The sequence below is a fragment of the Pseudochaenichthys georgianus genome, chromosome 14, assembly GCF_902827115.2.
Source record: "Pseudochaenichthys georgianus chromosome 14, fPseGeo1.2, whole genome shotgun sequence".
NCBI classification, from domain to species: Eukaryota; Metazoa; Chordata; class Actinopteri; order Perciformes; family Channichthyidae; genus Pseudochaenichthys; species Pseudochaenichthys georgianus.
This window is the reverse complement of record NC_047516.1, coordinates 33,160,667-33,180,503: the sequence shown is the minus strand read 5'-3', so window position 1 is coordinate 33,180,503 and position 19,837 is coordinate 33,160,667. Positions and strand designations below refer to the sequence as shown.

Genomic DNA, 19,837 nt, shown 5'->3' with positions numbered 1-19,837 from the left:
GGAATATTCTGCATCAACAGTGGAATACGCCCTCCATACGATGCTAGGCCCAGCATTCCAAGTGAGGATATATGTTTGTATGAAAAAGACATGATAATATTACAATCACAAGGAGAAGACCGTTCCAGGCTCCGGGTCTCCTGAATGTAGGGCCCAGAAAGAGGGAATAAAGACGTTAGAAAAGAGACTCACAGAAGTCGCTGTGTCGCCGCTGCCTGTGATAGGTGGAGGCACTGCGCTGAGTCTTGCTATGTGAAGAGGAGGAGGTGGAGGAGGAGGAGGACGTGCCGGTGGCTGAAGAGTGCTTGTTGGTCCCGTTGGTGATGGGGCTGGGTCGTACTCTGGCCAGGGACAGGCTGCTGGCTGTGCGGGCCTCACTGGCCTCCTGTGATGTCACGACGGAGAGAGAGGAGTCAGGAAGGGAGAAGATGGGTCTCACAGCGAGAAGGATACATAGGTAATCGAGTACACCAGGGGTTTTGGTGTACCACACAACAACGTTTTGAATTGCAGTTCTGATAAGCGAGGTAGGGTTTCAAACAGTCTAAATTATTTCAGCTTTGCCCTTGTATATCTCTGACCATCTCTGTATGTAGCAAGTTAGCAAGGACATACTTTCTCATGGCCTCTCTTCCTAAATCAGCCCACTGATACAAACCATACCTATCTATGAACTGGAACATTTTAATAGGGGGGCAGGGGTTTGGAAGGTTGAAGGAGAGAGCAGAGGTGTAAGAAATTCTAGGAACTTTAATTTAAGTACAACTACAGTAAGAGAAGTATCATCAGCTAAATGTACTTAAGGTATCAAAAGTTTGCAGAATTGATCTTTCAAAGTATTATAGAATATTATAATTCTGTTTCTATCACTACCAAACACATTTCAGAGCCTTTTCTATCTTGACCTTCTTCAGTGTCGAGACAAGTGACTTTTAAAATACTGGGTTGATAGTAGTACTACAGCACTGCATCTTATCATATCAGCATATCATTGTGTAAGATAACATTTGGTAGATATATGTGACTCACATCGCCTTTGCGGCCCAGTAGGAGGTAGGTGGCAGTGACTTCATTGTATTTCTGATTAAGCAGAGCGTCCTTGATCTCCTCTGGAGTGAAGCCCATCCCCACCATCACCTCTGAGGAAAGGTTAGAGCCATTCATACACACATCTGTTAATGCCTACTTGGACCAGCAGGGTTGGGAGGTTTACTTTAAACCTTAAACATGCTGATGTCAAGGTTCATATTTGTACTTTGTGCTGCTACTGTGACATGTCTCCATGCTTTAATGTGCTACAGGACATCACAGCGTACAAAGAACATCTCAAAGCTGCTCCTTCTCCAAGAGACAGAATACGGTCTTACTAAACTATATGGAATAACAAATGAGGTCTCCGCCTACTGAACTACTAAAACAAGATAAAACCAGCCGTGACAGGAGTTATACAGGCCTCGCGCGGTACGTCCACACGGCAGCGTCGCGTTGAAGCTTGCCGGTGGGCGTGTCTGGCGTGCGACCAACAACCAATCACATTAATCTCCCGCCCCGGACACACACACACACACACACACACACACACACACACACACACACACACACACACACACACACACACACACACACACACACACACACACACACACACACACACACACACACACACACACACACACACACACACACACACACACACACACACACACACACACACACACACACACACACACACACACACACACACACACACACACACACACACACACACACACACACACACACACACTTTGATTGGCTAGAGCTTGTACTGGCATATGATTTGATTGGCTGACGCTTCCGTCCACGCTTGAAAAGTTGAACTTTTCTCAACGTTCGAAGCGAGCAACGGAGGCAAAGCGACGCGACGGAACCACAATGCAGTTGGGCAAAGCGTCTCCTTTGAAGCACGCAGCGCTGCCGTGTGGACGTGCCGTCAGGATTCCAGGCTGTAGTTTCTTTATGCTGTTATGTACTAGTTTAGTACTTGGAAAAACAACAGTATATGCTTTAACAAATATGGTCTTTACCTACTAGATTTAAAAAAAGACGTAATTTAAAATAAAAGAAAGAAAGAACCCCATAAGACTTGTTTCACTTAGTATTGTGAGACTCATTAAGCTGTAGTGTGTGTGCATGTGCTTTGTAATATAATGTTCCTTATATAACGATGTATTGTAACTCTGTAAACCTGCTAGTTAACCCCATTTTGAAAAACAATGACTTTTGATTAATTATTCAAAGTTATCCGTACAGGTTACGAGTTACTTTTGTTTCGTTGTATAACTACGTTACATGTGCTCCATTGCCCCCCCTGAATCAGCTGGGTGGTGGAGAAGCTTTCCGGGTGGAGCAGCGGACTCACCTATGCGAGCTGCGTCACTGAAATCTTCCACAGGTTCTATGTGGGGCTTCAGGTCTTCCCCCTCATACCCGGCGTTAATCCACTTGTCCTTCATGACTTGCTGTTCAACAGAAACACAGAGAACGTTCAGGTGTGTCTCGACTGAGCTGCAGCTTCTGTGCAGAGTGTACTCACGTCCAGGGTGCAGCGCTTGGAGGGGTTGAGCACCAGGAACCGGCGGAGGATCCCCTCGCAGTCTGTGGACATGTAGAAGGGAACGCGGTACTTCCCCCTCAGAACACGCTCCCTCAGCTCCTGTGGAACACATATCACATGATACCAATGTTACCACAGCAACCATATGCGTCACACCAGGGGTTACACTGGGATTTGTCACGTGTCGACTCGGGGCAAGGGGCCTCAACGGTAGACAGGAATGCCTTTACATCGTAGACGTATACAATACACACACACTTAAAGAGCACCTACATGTGAACTCAGTGCACACACATGAAGGTAAGAGCCAAAATAAGGATCATTATTGAGATCATGATTTGATCACAATTATTTATTGTGTAAGAGCCAGATATTTATTTTATTGCTAAATCACAATGAACTAAACGGAGCATTGCTTTCACTGCCATGTTGTTCTACAATCCTGCTGAAGAAAAAAAAATGGACATGGCAATTTTCATTTTGCTGCAATGTGTTTCGCAACATGACAAATCACAGGAATAATTCAACTTTCAATGTTACAATTGAAATGGAAATGCTCTAATCTGGTGAGACACTTTGAGAACAACATTAAGAGGCTACGTTATGAGGACAGACAAAGTGGAGCTCTTGAAAACATAAAAGTATCATCAATTGTCTGGTGGATATAAAGGATCATAACCCAGCAGAAAGCACACACCCTGAAAGCATGGTTAACGAGACGGGCTGCATGTTCAAATAAGGCTCAGGTGGTTTAGAGACATCGCCCCACAGGCCCCTCGCCCCGAGGGGAGCCGCTCGGTGAAGCACTGAGGCTGTGAGCGCACACACTCTTCTTGTAAACAAACACAAAAAGACGTTATGTATAAAGCAGAGACATTATTGAAGATGTGCGAGGTCATTGAAGTGAGAGCATGGGTCTTTGTGCCAGCCCGGCCCGTTTGAACCCTGCCTTTAATGCTACTCTAACATTGGGAGGCATGCCCGGCCGCCATAGCATGAGGCATCACGACACTGTCTGCACACGGGTAGACTAAGAAGAGGACATTCTGGCTCTCTCACTCTTTATCACCACTTTCTTTTGAACTCTAAATTACAACACATCCAACACTCCGATGAGACCAGTGTAATGTAATGGTGTCGCTTGCAAATAAGTATCCGGGTCCCTCCCTGCAGGCAGCATGCTGGGGGCGTCACATGAGTGGGGTTAAATACACATTTGTCTGCATCCTCTGGGAGAGCTCCAGGGGCCAGTCATTGCCATCTGCCTGGTTTAGGATACAAATACTATTTAAGCTTTCTTAGGAGCAGGTTCTTCTACAGGGTGAAATAACAATACGGCAGAGAAGACAGTAGGGTGACTCAGGAATATAAATTAAATAGTTATTTTGTACACATAAACTATTACTGTATAAAGGTCCTTTCTTTCCTATTTATTAAAATAAACAAAATGACAAGTGGCTGATTTTGAGCACATCAAGCAAGGAACCCCAGACATGTAAGCAGATGTTAATTAGCAATTAAAATACACCTTTTTAACCACTATATCCCCACAAAGATGACATCCTTACATCATTTGGGTATACAAGAACATATCAGACCAACAGTCATGGTTTTAAAGAGTAAAGGCTAGGAACACATAACCTCACAGTTTGTCTGTAAACTAGAAATGTAAAATGAAACATTAGATTGAATGTCATACACACTAAAATGCTTCAGATATTCTGCATATATTATCTGGTGACCAGCATTGCAATCGCTCATTTACATGGAGGTTTCATTCCAGCACTACAATAAAGGTATGGCCTTTCTCTTAGAGATACTTTGACAGTAACTCATTCTTTTGGTTTACTGTTTCACATTCACGCTTTCATCGATAGCTAGTTTCAGCCACAGCAGGCAGCAGCTTTCAGTGAAAAGGCTCTGACAACCCAGTGCACACTACCTAGCCACAGCAGACAGCACAAAGAGACTAGCTGGGGAACACGTGGAAGCCTCTAGCAGCTCAGAGACAGATGTTGTTAGCACAGATTTAAAAAAGAGCTGAAGGAGAGTAAACACTGGGCTTAAGTTCGCCAGGTGTCCAGCAACACAATTCCAGATGCTAATGCTGCTGTCGGTGGACTCGTGCGCACACGGGCCACTGGTTGCTAACACCTGCATATAGCTTTGAAGTGGTTCCATCACATCCTATCAGGAATGAGTCAGCATTCAACCACCTCATCTCAATGAGAGACCTAAACTAAGGGCTGTGGTTCACACGAGCCAAAGCTTCAACATGACACACGTCAGTAAACACCCAATGGTCATGTCTCAAGCTTCTATGTGTAATTAATACAGCATTTTTCAAAATGACACATCATGATTTTGAACGTTAGCCGTCTTTAGCTTAGCGTGTTGATGCCCAGCAATGTAACCCTGTTTAGTGTTTTTAGCCTAATGTTAAGTTTTACTTCTAAAAATGGATGATCCTGCTGAACATTGATGTATGTATCATAAATGTGAATTTGGCAAAGATCCTAATTTAAATTAAATGTGCAGCCCCTGCAAATAAAACCCCATACACGGTGTATCTGTGGATAGATTTTACAGAGACAGAGAGACAGACAGATAGACAGACAGACAGACAGACGGACAGAGAGACATACAGACGGACAGAGAGACGGACAGACAGACGGACGGACAGACAGACAGACAGACAGAGAGACAGACAGACATACAGAGAGACATACAGACAGACAGACATACAGAGAGACATACAGACGGACAGAGAGACGGACAGACAGACGGACAGACAGAGACACAGACAGACAGACAGACAGACATACGGACAGACAGACGGACAGAGAGACATACAGACGGACAGAGAGACGGACAGACAGACGGACGGACAGACAGACAGACAGACAGACAGAGAGACAGACAGACATACAGAGAGACATACAGACAGACAGACATACAGAGAGACATACAGACGGACAGAGAGACGGACAGACAGACGGACACACAGACAGACAGACAGACAGACAGACATACGGACAGACAGACGGACAGAGAGACATACAGACAGACAGACAGACAGACGGACAGAGAGACATACAGACGGACAGAGAGACGGACAGACAGACGGACGGACAGACAGACGGACGGACAGACAGACACACAGACATACAGACAGACAGACATACGGACAGACGGACAGAGAGACGGACAGACAGACACACAGACATACAGACAGACAGACATACGGACAGACGGACAGAGAGACATACAGACGGACAGAGAGACGGACAGACAGACAGACAGACGGACGGACAGACGGACAGAGAGACATACAGACGGACAGAGAGACAGACAGACGGACAGACAGACAGACAGACGGACGGACAGACGGACAGAGAGACATACAGACGGACAGAGAGACGGACAGACAGACGGACAGACAGACAGACAGACAGACAGACAGACAGACAGACAGACAGACAGACAGACAGACAGACAGACAGACGGACAGCTCCTCCACACATCACTTGCCTTCAGGTTCTGCCCATCAAAAGGCAGCGAGCCGCTGACCAGCGTGTAGAGGATGACCCCCAGACTCCAGACATCCACCTCGGGCCCGTCGTACTTCTTCCCCTGGAAGAGCTCCGGGGCGGCGTAGGGTGGCGAGCCACAGAACGTGTCCAGCTTGTTGCCCAGCGTGAACTCGTTGCTGAAGCCAAAGTCGGCAATCTTGATGTTGGCGTCGGCATCCAGCAGAAGGTTCTCCGCCTGAGTCATACATGTATGGATGCAGAGGAGGGGGGGGGGGGCAAGTATGAACAGCAGGAGGCCGAGAGGACAGGAACAACACATCCAAGGAGGGAAGGGGGGAGCAGGGGAGGAAATAATGGGATGGGGGAGGAGAAGAGGAATGAGAAAGTAGGATGGACACAAGAATAGGAGTTGTGAGGAAGAAAAGAGAGCGTGAATGAGAGACAGATGGGGGGTTGTCCAGCATAGCTACTGTACATGAGTCATAGTGTATATATGTATGCAGGGTTGGGTTGTAACGGAATACATGTAACGGCGTTACGTAATCAGAATACAAAAATCAAGTAACTGTATTCAGCTCGCGTTACATTTGAAAAACGAGTAATCTGATTACAGTTACTTTCGTAAACCTGAAGTGAATACATTTTGGATTACTTATTGGAATTATTGGTGGAAAGATTTCCTCTCAACATTTAATATTCAAGTAGTAACAGCCGAATCATCACAGCCCACAAAACCTATCACCGCCGCAGATGGATCAAAATAGCGTTTGAAAAAAAATCGCGGGTCCGCTCGCTCAGTGAAACAATAACAACGAAACATGGAGGAACAAAAGTCTGCGTTTAAATCGCGTGTGTATATATATATATATATAGGTGTGTGTGGTTAAAACACATCAGCCTGCGGTCGCTCTTTAGTCTTTAGCCTTACTAATGATTATTTCTGAAGGTACACGCAGTGAAGGCGGTGCGCGAAAGGCACTGCGCGGCTCAGAGGCGGAGTTAACCCTCCCGCTGCCTCCTGGCGCTGCAGAGAGGTCATGAAGTGAAGGAGGTTTTCCTTCTATAAAACAGCTGTGGGCAGCAGATACTGTGAGAGTCACGGACATGAATTCATAGACCAAGGCAGACTGGTGCACACACTCTCCTGTTTTGCCAATCCGGTGTTTAAACTATAGCTCTACACCCCTGGCCGAAATGTCCTTAAAATGAAGTCCGAGTTCGACATTTTAATTCATGTCCTGCCAACACTGGGCTGGCAGGACAGAAGGCGACACGCCCGTTCTAAGCCGTGTCCCTCACTCTCCTCACATCCCAAGCTGCATCCCCAAAACGTGTATTATGTTGTTACATCGTTTCAGATGTGATGTTTCAGTTGTGCTCTTGATAAGCCATTAAAACATTCCTTTTGCTTTTTTGTGTCTCCTGTTCACCAAAACACCCATCTGTGATGGAAAAAGAAAGTAATCCAAAAGTAATCTAAAAGTAATCTGACACGTAACTGTAACTGTATTCGGATTACTGTCAGAGCCATGTAATCAGTAATCAGTAACTGATTACATTTACAAAGTAACCCTCCCAACCCACACAGCATGTCCCCGTGTGTTTAGGACTAATAATATATGAGAAAAGGAGCAGAATCTGACTGCCTCGTACCCTTTTCAGCTTCTGCACTCATCAGGGCTTTACTGGGCCCTTTTCATAGACACAGATTAAGACTAGTCCCAGATTATAAATGTGAGTTGAGTGTAATCTGTCAGTGGAAGAAATGTCCTAGTCTTAACCTAGCCTTAATCCAGCATCTCTGAAAGCAGCCCAAAACATCTTCAGAGCTTCTCACCTTCAAATCTCTGTGGACAATGTTCTTCGTGTGGCAGTAGTTGACAGCAGAAACAATCTGTGAACACAAAGGAACAGACGGAGTTATGGTACGGACAATCAAAAGTGAGGATTGGAACAATGCGGGCATCCATAGGCGATGAATTTGTACCTGTCGAAATTTGGCTCTGGCTTCAACCTCCTTCATTCTCCCATGAGACACGAGGTAGTCAAACACTTCACCTGAGAGCAGCAGAAACAGATCAGGCCAGTCGTAAGGACAGAAGCGTAATAGCCATGCCATTATTTGAATTATTACAAGGTACATGTGCTCTCATGGTGTCAACTTCCACTTCAATGTTCTCAATTTTGGAAATACGCTTATTTTCTCCTTAGATTTATATTACTATCATAAGTTATCATTTAATGTGAAGCTGCACCAGATAGCTTAGTTTAGCATAAGGACAGTAACAATGGGGAAATAGCTAATGTTGCTAAATCCAAAGGCTAACAGTGGTGGAACGTAATGAAGTATTTTACTGAAGTTGTGTTTCTTGTACTTTACTTTAATTTTATGCTGGTTCAAAATGACTTTTGCTTTTTGCAATGGTTCCAAATAAATAAACTAAACTGTAAAATGATCGAAATGCACTTAAGATTCCCTGGTTGGAGCTGCACTTGTTAAATGGATGGATATAATGTACTGATAGTATTTCTGATGGTGAAGGCAGTTGAACCCACCTCCACTGGCGTACTCCATGATAAGGTAAAGGGTCTTATCCGTCTCAATCACCTCGAACAGCTGCACTGTAGCACAAAACAGATTCAGATCAAAATCACATACATCTCAACAAATCCTGCTCAAATAAAAAACAATAGCACAGCAGTCTGTTTTTCATAATACCAAGAAACCCGCTGCTTATGCTGTTGGTGTTATATTATCCATATGGCATTTCAGCTCTTCAATTACCACCCTCATGACCTACGATGTCACTCACAGCTGGGTCAATGCATGCTCTGAAGCTCATTCAAAGCATTACATTTCGGTCTGACCACACACATGGAAGCATCGCCAACAAGCTTGGACACACACACACACACACACACACACACACACACACACACACACACACACACACACACACACACACACACACACACACACACACACACACACACACACACACACACACACACACACACACACACACACACACACACACACACACACACACACACACACACACACACACACACACACACACACACACACACACACACACACACACACACACACACACACACACACATATATATGTACAGTACCTATATATATATATATATAGTGCCTTACCTATGTTAGGGTGATTTAAGCCTTTCATTATTCGTACCTCCCGAAAGAGCTGGGGAGAAGAAACAACATATTAATAACATCTTAATAATGTCAGGTTCATATCAGTATGTAGTGTCTCTACCGTGACGTGTCTCCATGCTTTAATGTTCAAAAAGCTCTTGATTTTTCTCACACTGCCTGTTCTGCAGCACCTCTTTTCACCCTCTGTCTGAAACCAGAGCCCAGTCTGCTCTGATTTTTTTTGTTTAGCCTTTGCAGACCATTTACATGCACACAACCCTTTAAAGCGCACTACAGGGAAGAGAAAACCCCAAAGGCACACTAGAGCCTCTTCCTTTGCCTTAAAAATCACACTTGGACTTTCTGGCTCATCAAGAGGACAACTTGCAGAGGGGACGAAAACCAACAAGAAATATACCCCACACAAATGTGATGAACCTCAATCAGGGCATCGATTTGTACAGATGAATCTGTCTTCATCTTAACTTCATTACTCAGAGTTTGTCGGAGCAGAGCAGAGGAGTGTGTCCTCATGCTCCCCTTGGTTCTCGTGTAACCCCTCCTTCAACAAAAGGCCATGGCTGAATCCCAGTGACTCCCCTCCACACGGTCAACTGGAGGAAGGATGTGCAACACGCCTCCATGTCCCCTTCTCTCAATCCTCTCCTGTCTCCAATGCGCCTCCTTCCTCCTTCATTCCATCCCTCCATCGCAGTCTTCTCCTCTCGCAGTGCCCCAACGTCACTGTTGCCGTGGCGACCCAGGTATTAAGACCGGGCTCTTTCCCAGCTTCTCCAGCTGTGCCAGAGGGGAATCTTGGGATATGCTCATCATCCGAGCGTCTATTTAATCCGCTGCGCGTCACGGCAGGGCTGAGCGGTCAGATCCGTCAAAACAATAAACAATCCCCCCGGCAACGAGTCCGACCCGGTCACCCTTAATAACCGCCAATAAATAGCAAGCCTAGAATAAAGCTGACAAGGATGGACACGTGCTCGGTGGCAATAAGGCTGGCTTTAATGTATCCCCACAGCATAAAACTAATCGTGTTAAAATGTCAGTTTTATGTATTAATTAATATGATATTCAAAAGTAACTAAATTACACATATTTGATTTTGTTCAGACATCAGATAGACCAGTATGAACATCTCCTGTTTCCTGCTATTTCTTCTAAACGGATGTTGGATTTATATTTCACATCTGTGATTTTACCTCCCTTATTCCTCCCCCTCTCTATACAATGCATCTCCCTCTTTCCTTCTCCCCTCTACATATATGACAGATTATGCTAATATGGGCTCTTTCATGTCTTCGGTGCTAAGGATTTGCTCTAGCCCACGGGGACGTAAAGAAGCCCGCTATCATGAGCGGCCAATTGTAGAGTGTTCCCTCCAATCAGGGGCCAATCCCAGCCTCTCTCCTCCATCCTGGCCTGAATGTTGCACCATTGTCTTTCACAGCAGCAACCGAAGCAAGAAAAGCACCGAGCAAGATATCCATATATTTGAACAATATCCTAAAATGAGACTAGATACCATGTTATATTTTGGATATCATGATATTGAAAAATGTTTGTCTTTTCTTGGTTTTTAAGGCTGTTTTACGGAAAAGGGATTTCTGTGTTGTATTATTTTTTTGGGGGGTAATGAATTGCATGTAACTGGATTATTTAATCAGGTGAAATAAATAGGTTACTGTACTCCCTTATACATAAACAAATATGTCTTCAAATGACTGTTACATTTCAAAATATTGGGATTACTAGCAGGACAACAATGTTGTATTTTGACACTTAGATTAGGTTACTGAATACTCCAGGTAACTAGTGCTAATACATATTTCACGTAATCTTCCCAACGCTGTTTGTCTTTACCACCGTAGTCATTATACTCACATGACTGATGAAACATCTTTCCGTGTAAATAATGTAGGAAATCGATATGCTCCATATGGCAGAGCCCTAGATAACATATTCATTGGGATTATAGTTTTCCTACAACGCATCTAATATTCCAGCAGGTAGGGCACAGACATGTATTTTCTTTCCTGCTATAACCAAAAGAAACACGATGAGTCAAAGTCTCAGAGGGGCAACGGAGGCTTCGGGGAAACAATGAGAAGTTGTAGTAAAGCCTTGAGAATTCTGTGACAACCCAAGGTCATCGCTATCACTGCATGCAGAAATGATGAAAAGACCATTTGTAAAAAGTCAAAAAGGTACAAATAAAATAAATAGGATCAAAAGGATCGTCCTCTGTAATCTCTATTTTCTCTGGGCAAAGCTTTTGGGCCACAGTAAAGTCAATAATAGTAACCATGGGGACTACACTATTTTCATAATATGTATGACATAACTAAAGGGCTAAAGGCTATTTCCCTTAGGGGGGGCAGAAGTTCAGATATGCCCCTTCTATTTTAAATATACATCTTTTTAACAAAACATACAGACATCTTCAAAACTAAATCACAAATATAGACACATCAAATATGTGTTCAGCCCTGATGTGATCCTTCTGGTCTGTTCCCTTATTGCCCAGAGGCAGAGGAGCTCATGATGCTGAGGGAGGAAAGGAGATTAGAGAGAAAGGGAAGGAAGACACTTTCGCCCAGATGTGCATTTAAGCAGCATTACGGGCAAAGACGGGTTGGTTACATGTCTCTGCATCCTTTGTCTCCCTATGTCTTTATACACATTCCCTAACCACAAGACACTTCTTAACCTGCATGCGTGTCATCAAGACGGTTGTGCTCGGGATATAAAGTGGCGATATCTACGCATGTGATCAACCTGTGATTTACGATGTCGATGATTTGGGTCTGCAAGTCTACCAAACAAGATCTACTGATGTTTGCCATTCCAGATCCTGGAGTGAAACGTGCCTGAGGAGGTTGCCCTTGATATGTAGAGAAGCCAAAGTGTGCACTGCTGTGCCGCCGACCTTCATGCACAACAAACTTGAAGCGTCCACCACTCGAAACACACAACTTGCTGACCAGCAGGAAATACAAATCCAGTCAACAAAAGCCCTTCTTAGCGTCACAGCATGCATGGCTTTCCCCAATGTGTTGGAAAGAACATTAATAACCCCAAACACAGAAAAGGGTTAGCTGGGTGATCATGTTTCCGACTTGAGTCACCCCGCCCTCAGGGCAGAGATTATTCCGGAGGAAGACGTGAGAGGATCTCTGGAGCGGGGGTCTCCTCCCAGTCCCTAGCACCTGCCGAACGGCATCACCCCCTCTCCATCAGCTGCTCTCTCATGCCTGCCCTCTCCCAGCAGGAAGCAGCTGAGGATCAACCTGAACCTCTCAGAGCAGGAAGCAGCTGAGGATCAACCTGAACCTCTCAGAGCAGGAAGCAGCTGAGGATCAACCTGAACCTCTCAGAGGAGGAAGCAGCTGAGGATGAACCTGAACCTCTCCGAGCAGGAAGCAGCTGAGGATGAACCTGAACCTCTCAGAGCAGGAAGCAGCTGAGGATGAACCTGAACCTCTCCCAGCAGGAAGCAGCTGAGGATGAACCTGAACCTCTCCGAGTCCCCACTGGCCCCAGTTCTGAAGCCCAGCTTCTGCAGGCAGCGTCAGACAGTGGAGCATGACCTTCATATCAGTATCACAAGAGGAGAACTCACCTTTTGAAGGCTGGTTGGGTTCAACTGAGTTTTGTCAATGATTTTTATTGCAACCTGGAAGAGATGTCAAAGCAGGTTTTTGATGAGGAAAAGGAAACACATCAGCTTTGTTTAAACATTCATGATCCAATGAACACCTCTACGTACCCGACCCTATCTGTGCCATCTTTTATGAACAGCTTTACAAATGAATCATTTACTCAAGCTTTAGCTATAAGCCATTTATCAAACCACATTTACATATACAAAATTATGTAATTGTACAGTTATGCTATTATTGTTCATAACTGATCTATAAAGTTGTATTTAATGGCGTATTTAACAATAAAAAGCAATTAGCCATAAGGTATACAAATGTGCTACCCATTTATGCATTTTTATATCATTTCAGTGAATTTAAATAATTTCTCTTATTATAATTCGTTTGGTTGCTTCTGCTGTCAGGATATCTCCAGAGAATTTAAAAGTATGCTGACTTCCCCCAAAAATATTTTGCGTAGGAAAATGTGTAATTAAGGAGAATCAAAAATATGAAAGACTTCTACTTGTTTTGAATATGTTGAAAAGTAAAATGTAGCAGATGTATTGCTGGACCAAATCCCATCTGTATGACACCGTCACCTTTCCTCCCCCTGCCAGCATCATCCATCCTCCACCCATCCATCTCCTCCTCCCACCATGCACCTCTGCTGCCCCATGTCTCACCTCCTTGCCTGTCAGGATGTGGCGGGCCAGCTTGACCTTGGCAAAGTTTCCCTTGCCGATGGTCTTGAGCAGGCGGTAGTTGCCGACGTGCGGCTGCTCGTCGGAGCAGGAGGCGATGGAGATCCTGCTCCGGGCCCCCAGCGAGCGGCTGGACTGGCTGGTGGCCTTGTCTGAGCGACTGGCCCCCAGCGACACATGCTGGAAGAAAAGAAAATGAGAAGGGAGAGGAGGTGTTAAAGAGAGGAGAGGAAAGTGGTGAAGATGGTCACTCACTGTGCCAACTAAGGATGTATAAGGAGAACTGGATACAGCGCTGGAGGTGGGGCCCCATTCATTCCTAGAAATGTTGCCCAGTGGCGCATAAAGCCTAATTGGACTGGCACCCACTGAGGACTCATATAGCATGCACACTTGCGTTTTCCTCTAGCCCCGCCTCCAATCCAATGGAACATGTCAAGTCTGAATTTAGCGCATTTTACAGCTTTTAGGCCCGAATGATTTAAATCACTATTCAAGTGTCAGTTGACGTTTGGCCACTACAAGAACGAGCCTTTACGCCTGGCTCACTTCCTGTGTGCCAACACCAATATAACATGGAGAAAGGCTTCAGGCCTCCAAAGCAGATCCAGGACTGCCTGTTCCCACCATGGAGCCCTCGTGGTCTTCAGAAGCTAAATGACCTGTGTTAGCTCCTCCTGTCTCTGGGTTTTGTTTTACCCTTATCTTCCTTTTTCTTCAACAACAAAGCAACTTTGAAATACATTTAAAAACATGCCCTTCATTTGGGATTTAGCAGCTGCTGTTCAGAACAGGAACATGTTGTTTCCATCATGATCATGTTTTCTGGAGGTCTACTTTCTGCTGGAAGATGTCCTCGTTTAATATGACAGCTCTGTAAAACAGTGTCCTGCTACAATTACTGCTACTACAGAGGTGGGAGGAGTACACCGATCTTGTTCTTAAGTAAAAGTAAAATTCCAGAGTGTAAGAAGAAGAAGATACACTTTATGAATCCTTTACTATGTTGTGTTTACACACATTACACACACAAGGGAGGATATACATGCACACACACAACCACATGCAGATAGGAGAGGTGGCAGAGCAGAGAGGCTGCCAGGTACCGGCACCAAGGGAGCAGTTTCGAGGTTAGGTGCCTTGCTCAAGTGGCCTTGGAGGTGAACTGGCACCTCTCCAGCTATCACTCCATATTTTTATTTGTTGGTCCGAACGGGACGTGAACCTGCGACCCTTCGGTTCCAAGACTAAGTCCCTACAGACTGAGCCACTGCTGCCTCTAAAATACTCTGTTACAAGTAAAGGTCCTGCAATCAAAATGTTTCTCAAGTAAAAGTACAAAAGTATTAGCATCAAAATATCCCAAAGTAAAAGTAGTCACTGTGAAGATTGGTCCATTTCAGAATAATATATATGATGTGTTTTATAATGATTGATCATGAAAGTGTTCTCAAAGCTGGTGAAGGTGCAGCTAGTTTGAATGACTTTGTAGACTGCAGGGTAGCTGGTGGATTTACTCCAGGTGGAACTAAAGTCTGATTCAACACTTGGTTATATTTCACATCCTTCATCCAGATCTGTGAAGTAACTTAAGGTATACATGTAGTGGAGTAGAAGTACACCATGTAGTGGGGTATAACTGTAGTGGGGTATAAGAACGAAGTAGCACAACATTGTAAGTCAAGTAAACAAGTCCCTCAAAATTAACTAACTAACTACAGTACTTGAGTAAATCTACTTAGTTACATTACACAACTGTACTACTGCAACTGCTACTGCTGCTACTACTACTGCTGCTGCTACTGCTACTGCTGCTGCTACTGCTGCTACTGCTATGCTGCTGCTGCTACTGCTACTGCTGCTACTACTACTGCTACTGCTGCTGCTGCTGCTGCTACTGCTGCTGCTGCTACTACTACTGCTACTGCTGCTGCTGCTGCTGCTACTGCTACTGCTGCTGCTGCTGCTGCTACTGCTACTGCTACCGCTACTGCTGCTGCTGCTGCTACTGCTGCTGCCGCTACTGCTGCTGCTGCTGCTGCTACTGCTGCTGCTGCTACTGCTACTGCTGCTGCTACTGCTGCTACTGCTGCTGCTACTGCTATGCTGCTACTGCTACTGCTGCTGCTGCTGCTACTGCTGCTGCATCGCATCAGAACATTGGAGTCACAGATCACTTTCTTCCAGGAAACCAGGAGCAGAAGACAAATGGAGGACAACAGTGTGCAATCCCACACACAAAGCTGGATGTGTTACAGTATGAACCAGCTTCTTGTCATGTGACAAACCAGGGAACGATGCAGGGGAGGAAAGACAGCGAATACATGGTGGGGGTAATAAATAAATACAAATAAATACCAGGAGAGCGAGAAACCAGGATATCAGAAAGAAAATGGGAATAAGAGAAGAGAGAGGAATATAGGAGTAAAAAAAGGAGCAGATGCCGGCACAGTGGTCCCTGGCCCTAAGGCATCACACCTCCATCCCCCCAGCATGCCATCTTGCTCCCAGCAACACACACACACACACACACACACACACACACACACACACACACACACACACACACACACACACACACACACACACACACACACACACACACACACACACACACACACACACACACACACACACACACACACACACACACACACACACACACACACACACACACACACACACACACACACACACACACACACACACACACACACACTCTTAAGCCCCACCATCACCCTCCTTCCCATGCTTCCATTCCTGTTCCTCATGCCCCACCTAGGGCCAATGTGGCCCCTCTCTCTCCCAGCCACCAGCTCTGATGGGTGGCAGCAGCAGCTCATTCATTCACCAAGTGTCCGCCTCACCTGTGCCAACATGGCAGCACAACATTTCATCTGTCATCATCGCTTAATTGTGGAGTGATGACAGCAGATCGAGATCCATCTTAATGGAAGGAACGGCTCTGCATTCATAATCAATCATGCACAGCGTAAGCTCACACACTTATGCACACCCAGTTACAGTTACACACACACACACACACACACACACACACACACACACACACACACACACACACACACACACACACACACACACACACACACACACACACACACACACACACACACACACCCAGTTACAGTCACATACACCCAGTTACAGTCTCACTCTCTCACTCACACACACACACACACACACACACACACACACACACACACACACACACACACACACACACACACACACACACACACACACACACACACACACACACACACACACACACACACACACACACACACACACACACACACACACACACACACACACACACACACACACACACACACACACACACACACACACACACACACCAACTGGCTTAACCATCCCTCTGTGCTGCTAACAGACAGATGGGGAGCCTTGCCAGAAGTGTTTAAGGGAGAGAAATGCCATCATGCCAAGCCTTCATGTCACCATTTTGAGATAATTAGATAGATGGATAGATGGATCATGGTGCAAATGATAGATAGAGAGAGATATAGATCATGGTGCAACATTCTTACATTCTGTGTTTCTCCCATGGACATATCCTCTGCGTCTGTGTCTATGAGAGGCCTCTACTGTTCTCCACTGTACTGGATGTATGGCGCTGTCTGACACCCACTGCTCTGGGGTTGGGCGCTTTGTAGGCTGCGCAGCAATGGACTGCACATCATTTTACGCAGTAATCCCCGTTTCATACCAACCACACATTTTCTCTGTACATTTATTTTGGGCTCTCGTCCCACCCATCCATTTTCTGGAGACGCACACTGTTATACATATTGAGGCAGCAGCAGCTGGCATTATAATGTGACATCACTATCTCTCCACAGCCTTATAATCAGAGGTGACGGCTGCTTTTCAGGCTTTCTGCGCATATCCGCGGAGTGTTATAGTATGCGGATGGACTCATTCCGGGCTGTTAGCCTGCCATCAGCTCTTGCCTGCGCAGACACTCAAGGTTAGCCCATTTTCAAAGATCCTGCTCAAATATCCACACAATATCACCTGCAGAATCCTTCCACCTAATGGGGAAATTAGCTCCATGACCCTACATGGAGAACACACCCCGTGAATGCAAAATCCCACATATATGAGGAGAACATTTCAGGGATGCACATTTTGTCTTATGCATGCACACCATCGGAGGCTATAGGCTGTAATGCACTTACATGGTCTCCAGTACTCCTGTCGTTTCCAGACGGTAATGCAGACCGAGAAGACATGTTGTTTTCTCTCTCCTCTTTCCCTGAGTGAGAATCAAGGTGTGTTTGCGCGGATGATAATCACAGGCTCCACAGACCGAATAACATCCGCAGATGCGACCCACCGTCCCGAATCAATCTGCCTCTTCTCCAGCCGGGCGAGCCGCGGTCGAGAGGAGACATCTGCCTGTCATGGCAGCAACGGGGATCTGGAGGGGGGATGTCCTCAAACAAGCAAGCATTTTCCACCATGCACTTTGCAGAAATATGGCCAATCAACGATGCAGCAAATGCAATGCAATGCAAATCCCGAGCATCGAATAAGTGCTAAAATGCGGAGATGTTTGGCCGGAGCCCAGCGTCTCTGTGGCGTCTCTCCACCCCCTGTCTCATTTCGCCATACAAAACAAACACGGTTCCTTCTGGATGAGTGTCATCTCCCTCTGTCAGAACCCTGCCCGGTACAATGCCCCTCTCCGCCGGTAACCCTCTCCCCTTGCAGCTCGCAGGAAAACACAGCTTACTGTGCAGCGGGGGAAAAGGCCGAAGTGTTCAGAAATCGGTATTCCCGGTCGGTGAGATGCGCACCGCCGTGAAGCCAGGAGGAATACACAGAGGCAGGACTTCCGGTCCCTGCTGTTGACGTAAAAGCCTTTGTGAATTAATTATAATTCATAATCAATATTGATGTCTATTTTTTCCCCAGCTATTATTACTTTTAGCATTTAGGAAGACACAGTTGTATCCAATTTAGTTTTGTTATATTTCAATGTTATAGTCTGTAAAATGTGTAATATGTACATTAACATTGAATTGAATTATTGCAGTGCATCGTCATTGTTGCTACCTCTGCTTTTATTTATTTGTGTCTATTTGTATTACTTCGGAGAGAGATATCAACGATATCATACAATACCTATATGTTTGAAGACGATAAAGATATTCTGATTATGTTGCATTTGGATTAACTCAATAATTCAAATACATACAGGAAAAAAATATCAATAAGATGGTTTTATGAGTATATCCTGTGTAAGAAAAGATAACAATATAACCTTAGAAAATAAGGAACCAATATGTTTTCTCTAGAAATGTGTCCTCTACTCAGTGTTTTAAAATCAAATAAAAACCTGCCTTTTTATAAACAGGATGCAGTATGCAGAAACGTATAGACCAACAATACAAGTGTACTATGACCCCATAGTAATGTTTTAAAAGAAAATCTGTGCGCATCTTAAACTATCGATCTTTATTTTAAAATGAATTTTACCTTTGTATGCTCCTAATGATACCCAATTTTAAACTAAAAAAATGTTGTTTTTCTTTACATATAGAAAGAAATAAAGAAATGTGTTCCACTGAATGAATGAAAAACGCAGATAAGTGACACCAGGATCCAAGCAATATTGCATTTGAAAAAATATGTTAAGACGAAGAGTTGAATGATCTTTATACCTTTATAGTCATAGCTCCTTTAAAATCACTTTGAATTATTTACCAGCCTGGTTTGCTCATATATATATATATGTGTCTATTAACTTGTAAATTACTGGATGTAATTGTGTTCTTTGTCACATTGTATTTGCATATCAAATTGATGTAAATTCCTTCTGTTTGATCAGATAATAATCAAGTTCTTCAAAGCCACAAATGTCTTGATTTTATTTTGAAAAACCCAATGTCTTCTTTTCCTGTCCGATCTGTCTCAGCATATTTCCCTTGACGCAGTTGAGATGCGCCACATCAGAGATGCTCACAGGTTCAACACAACACAACACAACACACTGCCGGTTTCATCAACGTAGATGTGTGCTTACAATTAGCATGAACTGTCAAAGATGGCTGAATACAGGCTCAGCATCCACATCTCTCATTCATTCAGAGCGTTCTGCTTTGATATGATGTGGGGTTTATCGGGTTTATGGC

At 44.7% G+C, this 19,837-nt stretch overlaps 1 protein-coding gene across 2 annotated transcripts in view; it reads right to left on the bottom strand.

The window, feature by feature from the left end:
• The window catches only part of mark4a (MAP/microtubule affinity-regulating kinase 4a), a 29,682-nt gene extending 10,276 nt beyond the window's left edge, over positions 1 to 19,406 (bottom strand). For both annotated transcript variants that reach the window (XM_034098608.2, XM_034098611.2), the window contains exons 1-12: positions 17,879 to 19,406; positions 13,638 to 13,835; positions 12,933 to 12,986; positions 9,299 to 9,347; positions 8,686 to 8,751; positions 8,117 to 8,187; positions 7,967 to 8,023; positions 6,128 to 6,364; positions 2,576 to 2,695; positions 2,402 to 2,501; positions 1,030 to 1,139; positions 193 to 385 (exon numbers count right to left, since the gene is read on the bottom strand). In XM_034098608.2, the coding sequence (XP_033954499.1) occupies positions 193 to 385; positions 1,030 to 1,139; positions 2,402 to 2,501; positions 2,576 to 2,695; positions 6,128 to 6,364; positions 7,967 to 8,023; positions 8,117 to 8,187; positions 8,686 to 8,751; positions 9,299 to 9,347; positions 12,933 to 12,986; positions 13,638 to 13,835; positions 17,879 to 17,932 (1,309 nt within the window). In that variant the 5' untranslated portion in view covers positions 17,933 to 19,406. The remainder of the gene's footprint in view (positions 1 to 192; positions 386 to 1,029; positions 1,140 to 2,401; positions 2,502 to 2,575; positions 2,696 to 6,127; positions 6,365 to 7,966; positions 8,024 to 8,116; positions 8,188 to 8,685; positions 8,752 to 9,298; positions 9,348 to 12,932; positions 12,987 to 13,637; positions 13,836 to 17,878) is intronic.
• Between the last annotated feature and the right edge of the window lie 431 nt (positions 19,407 to 19,837).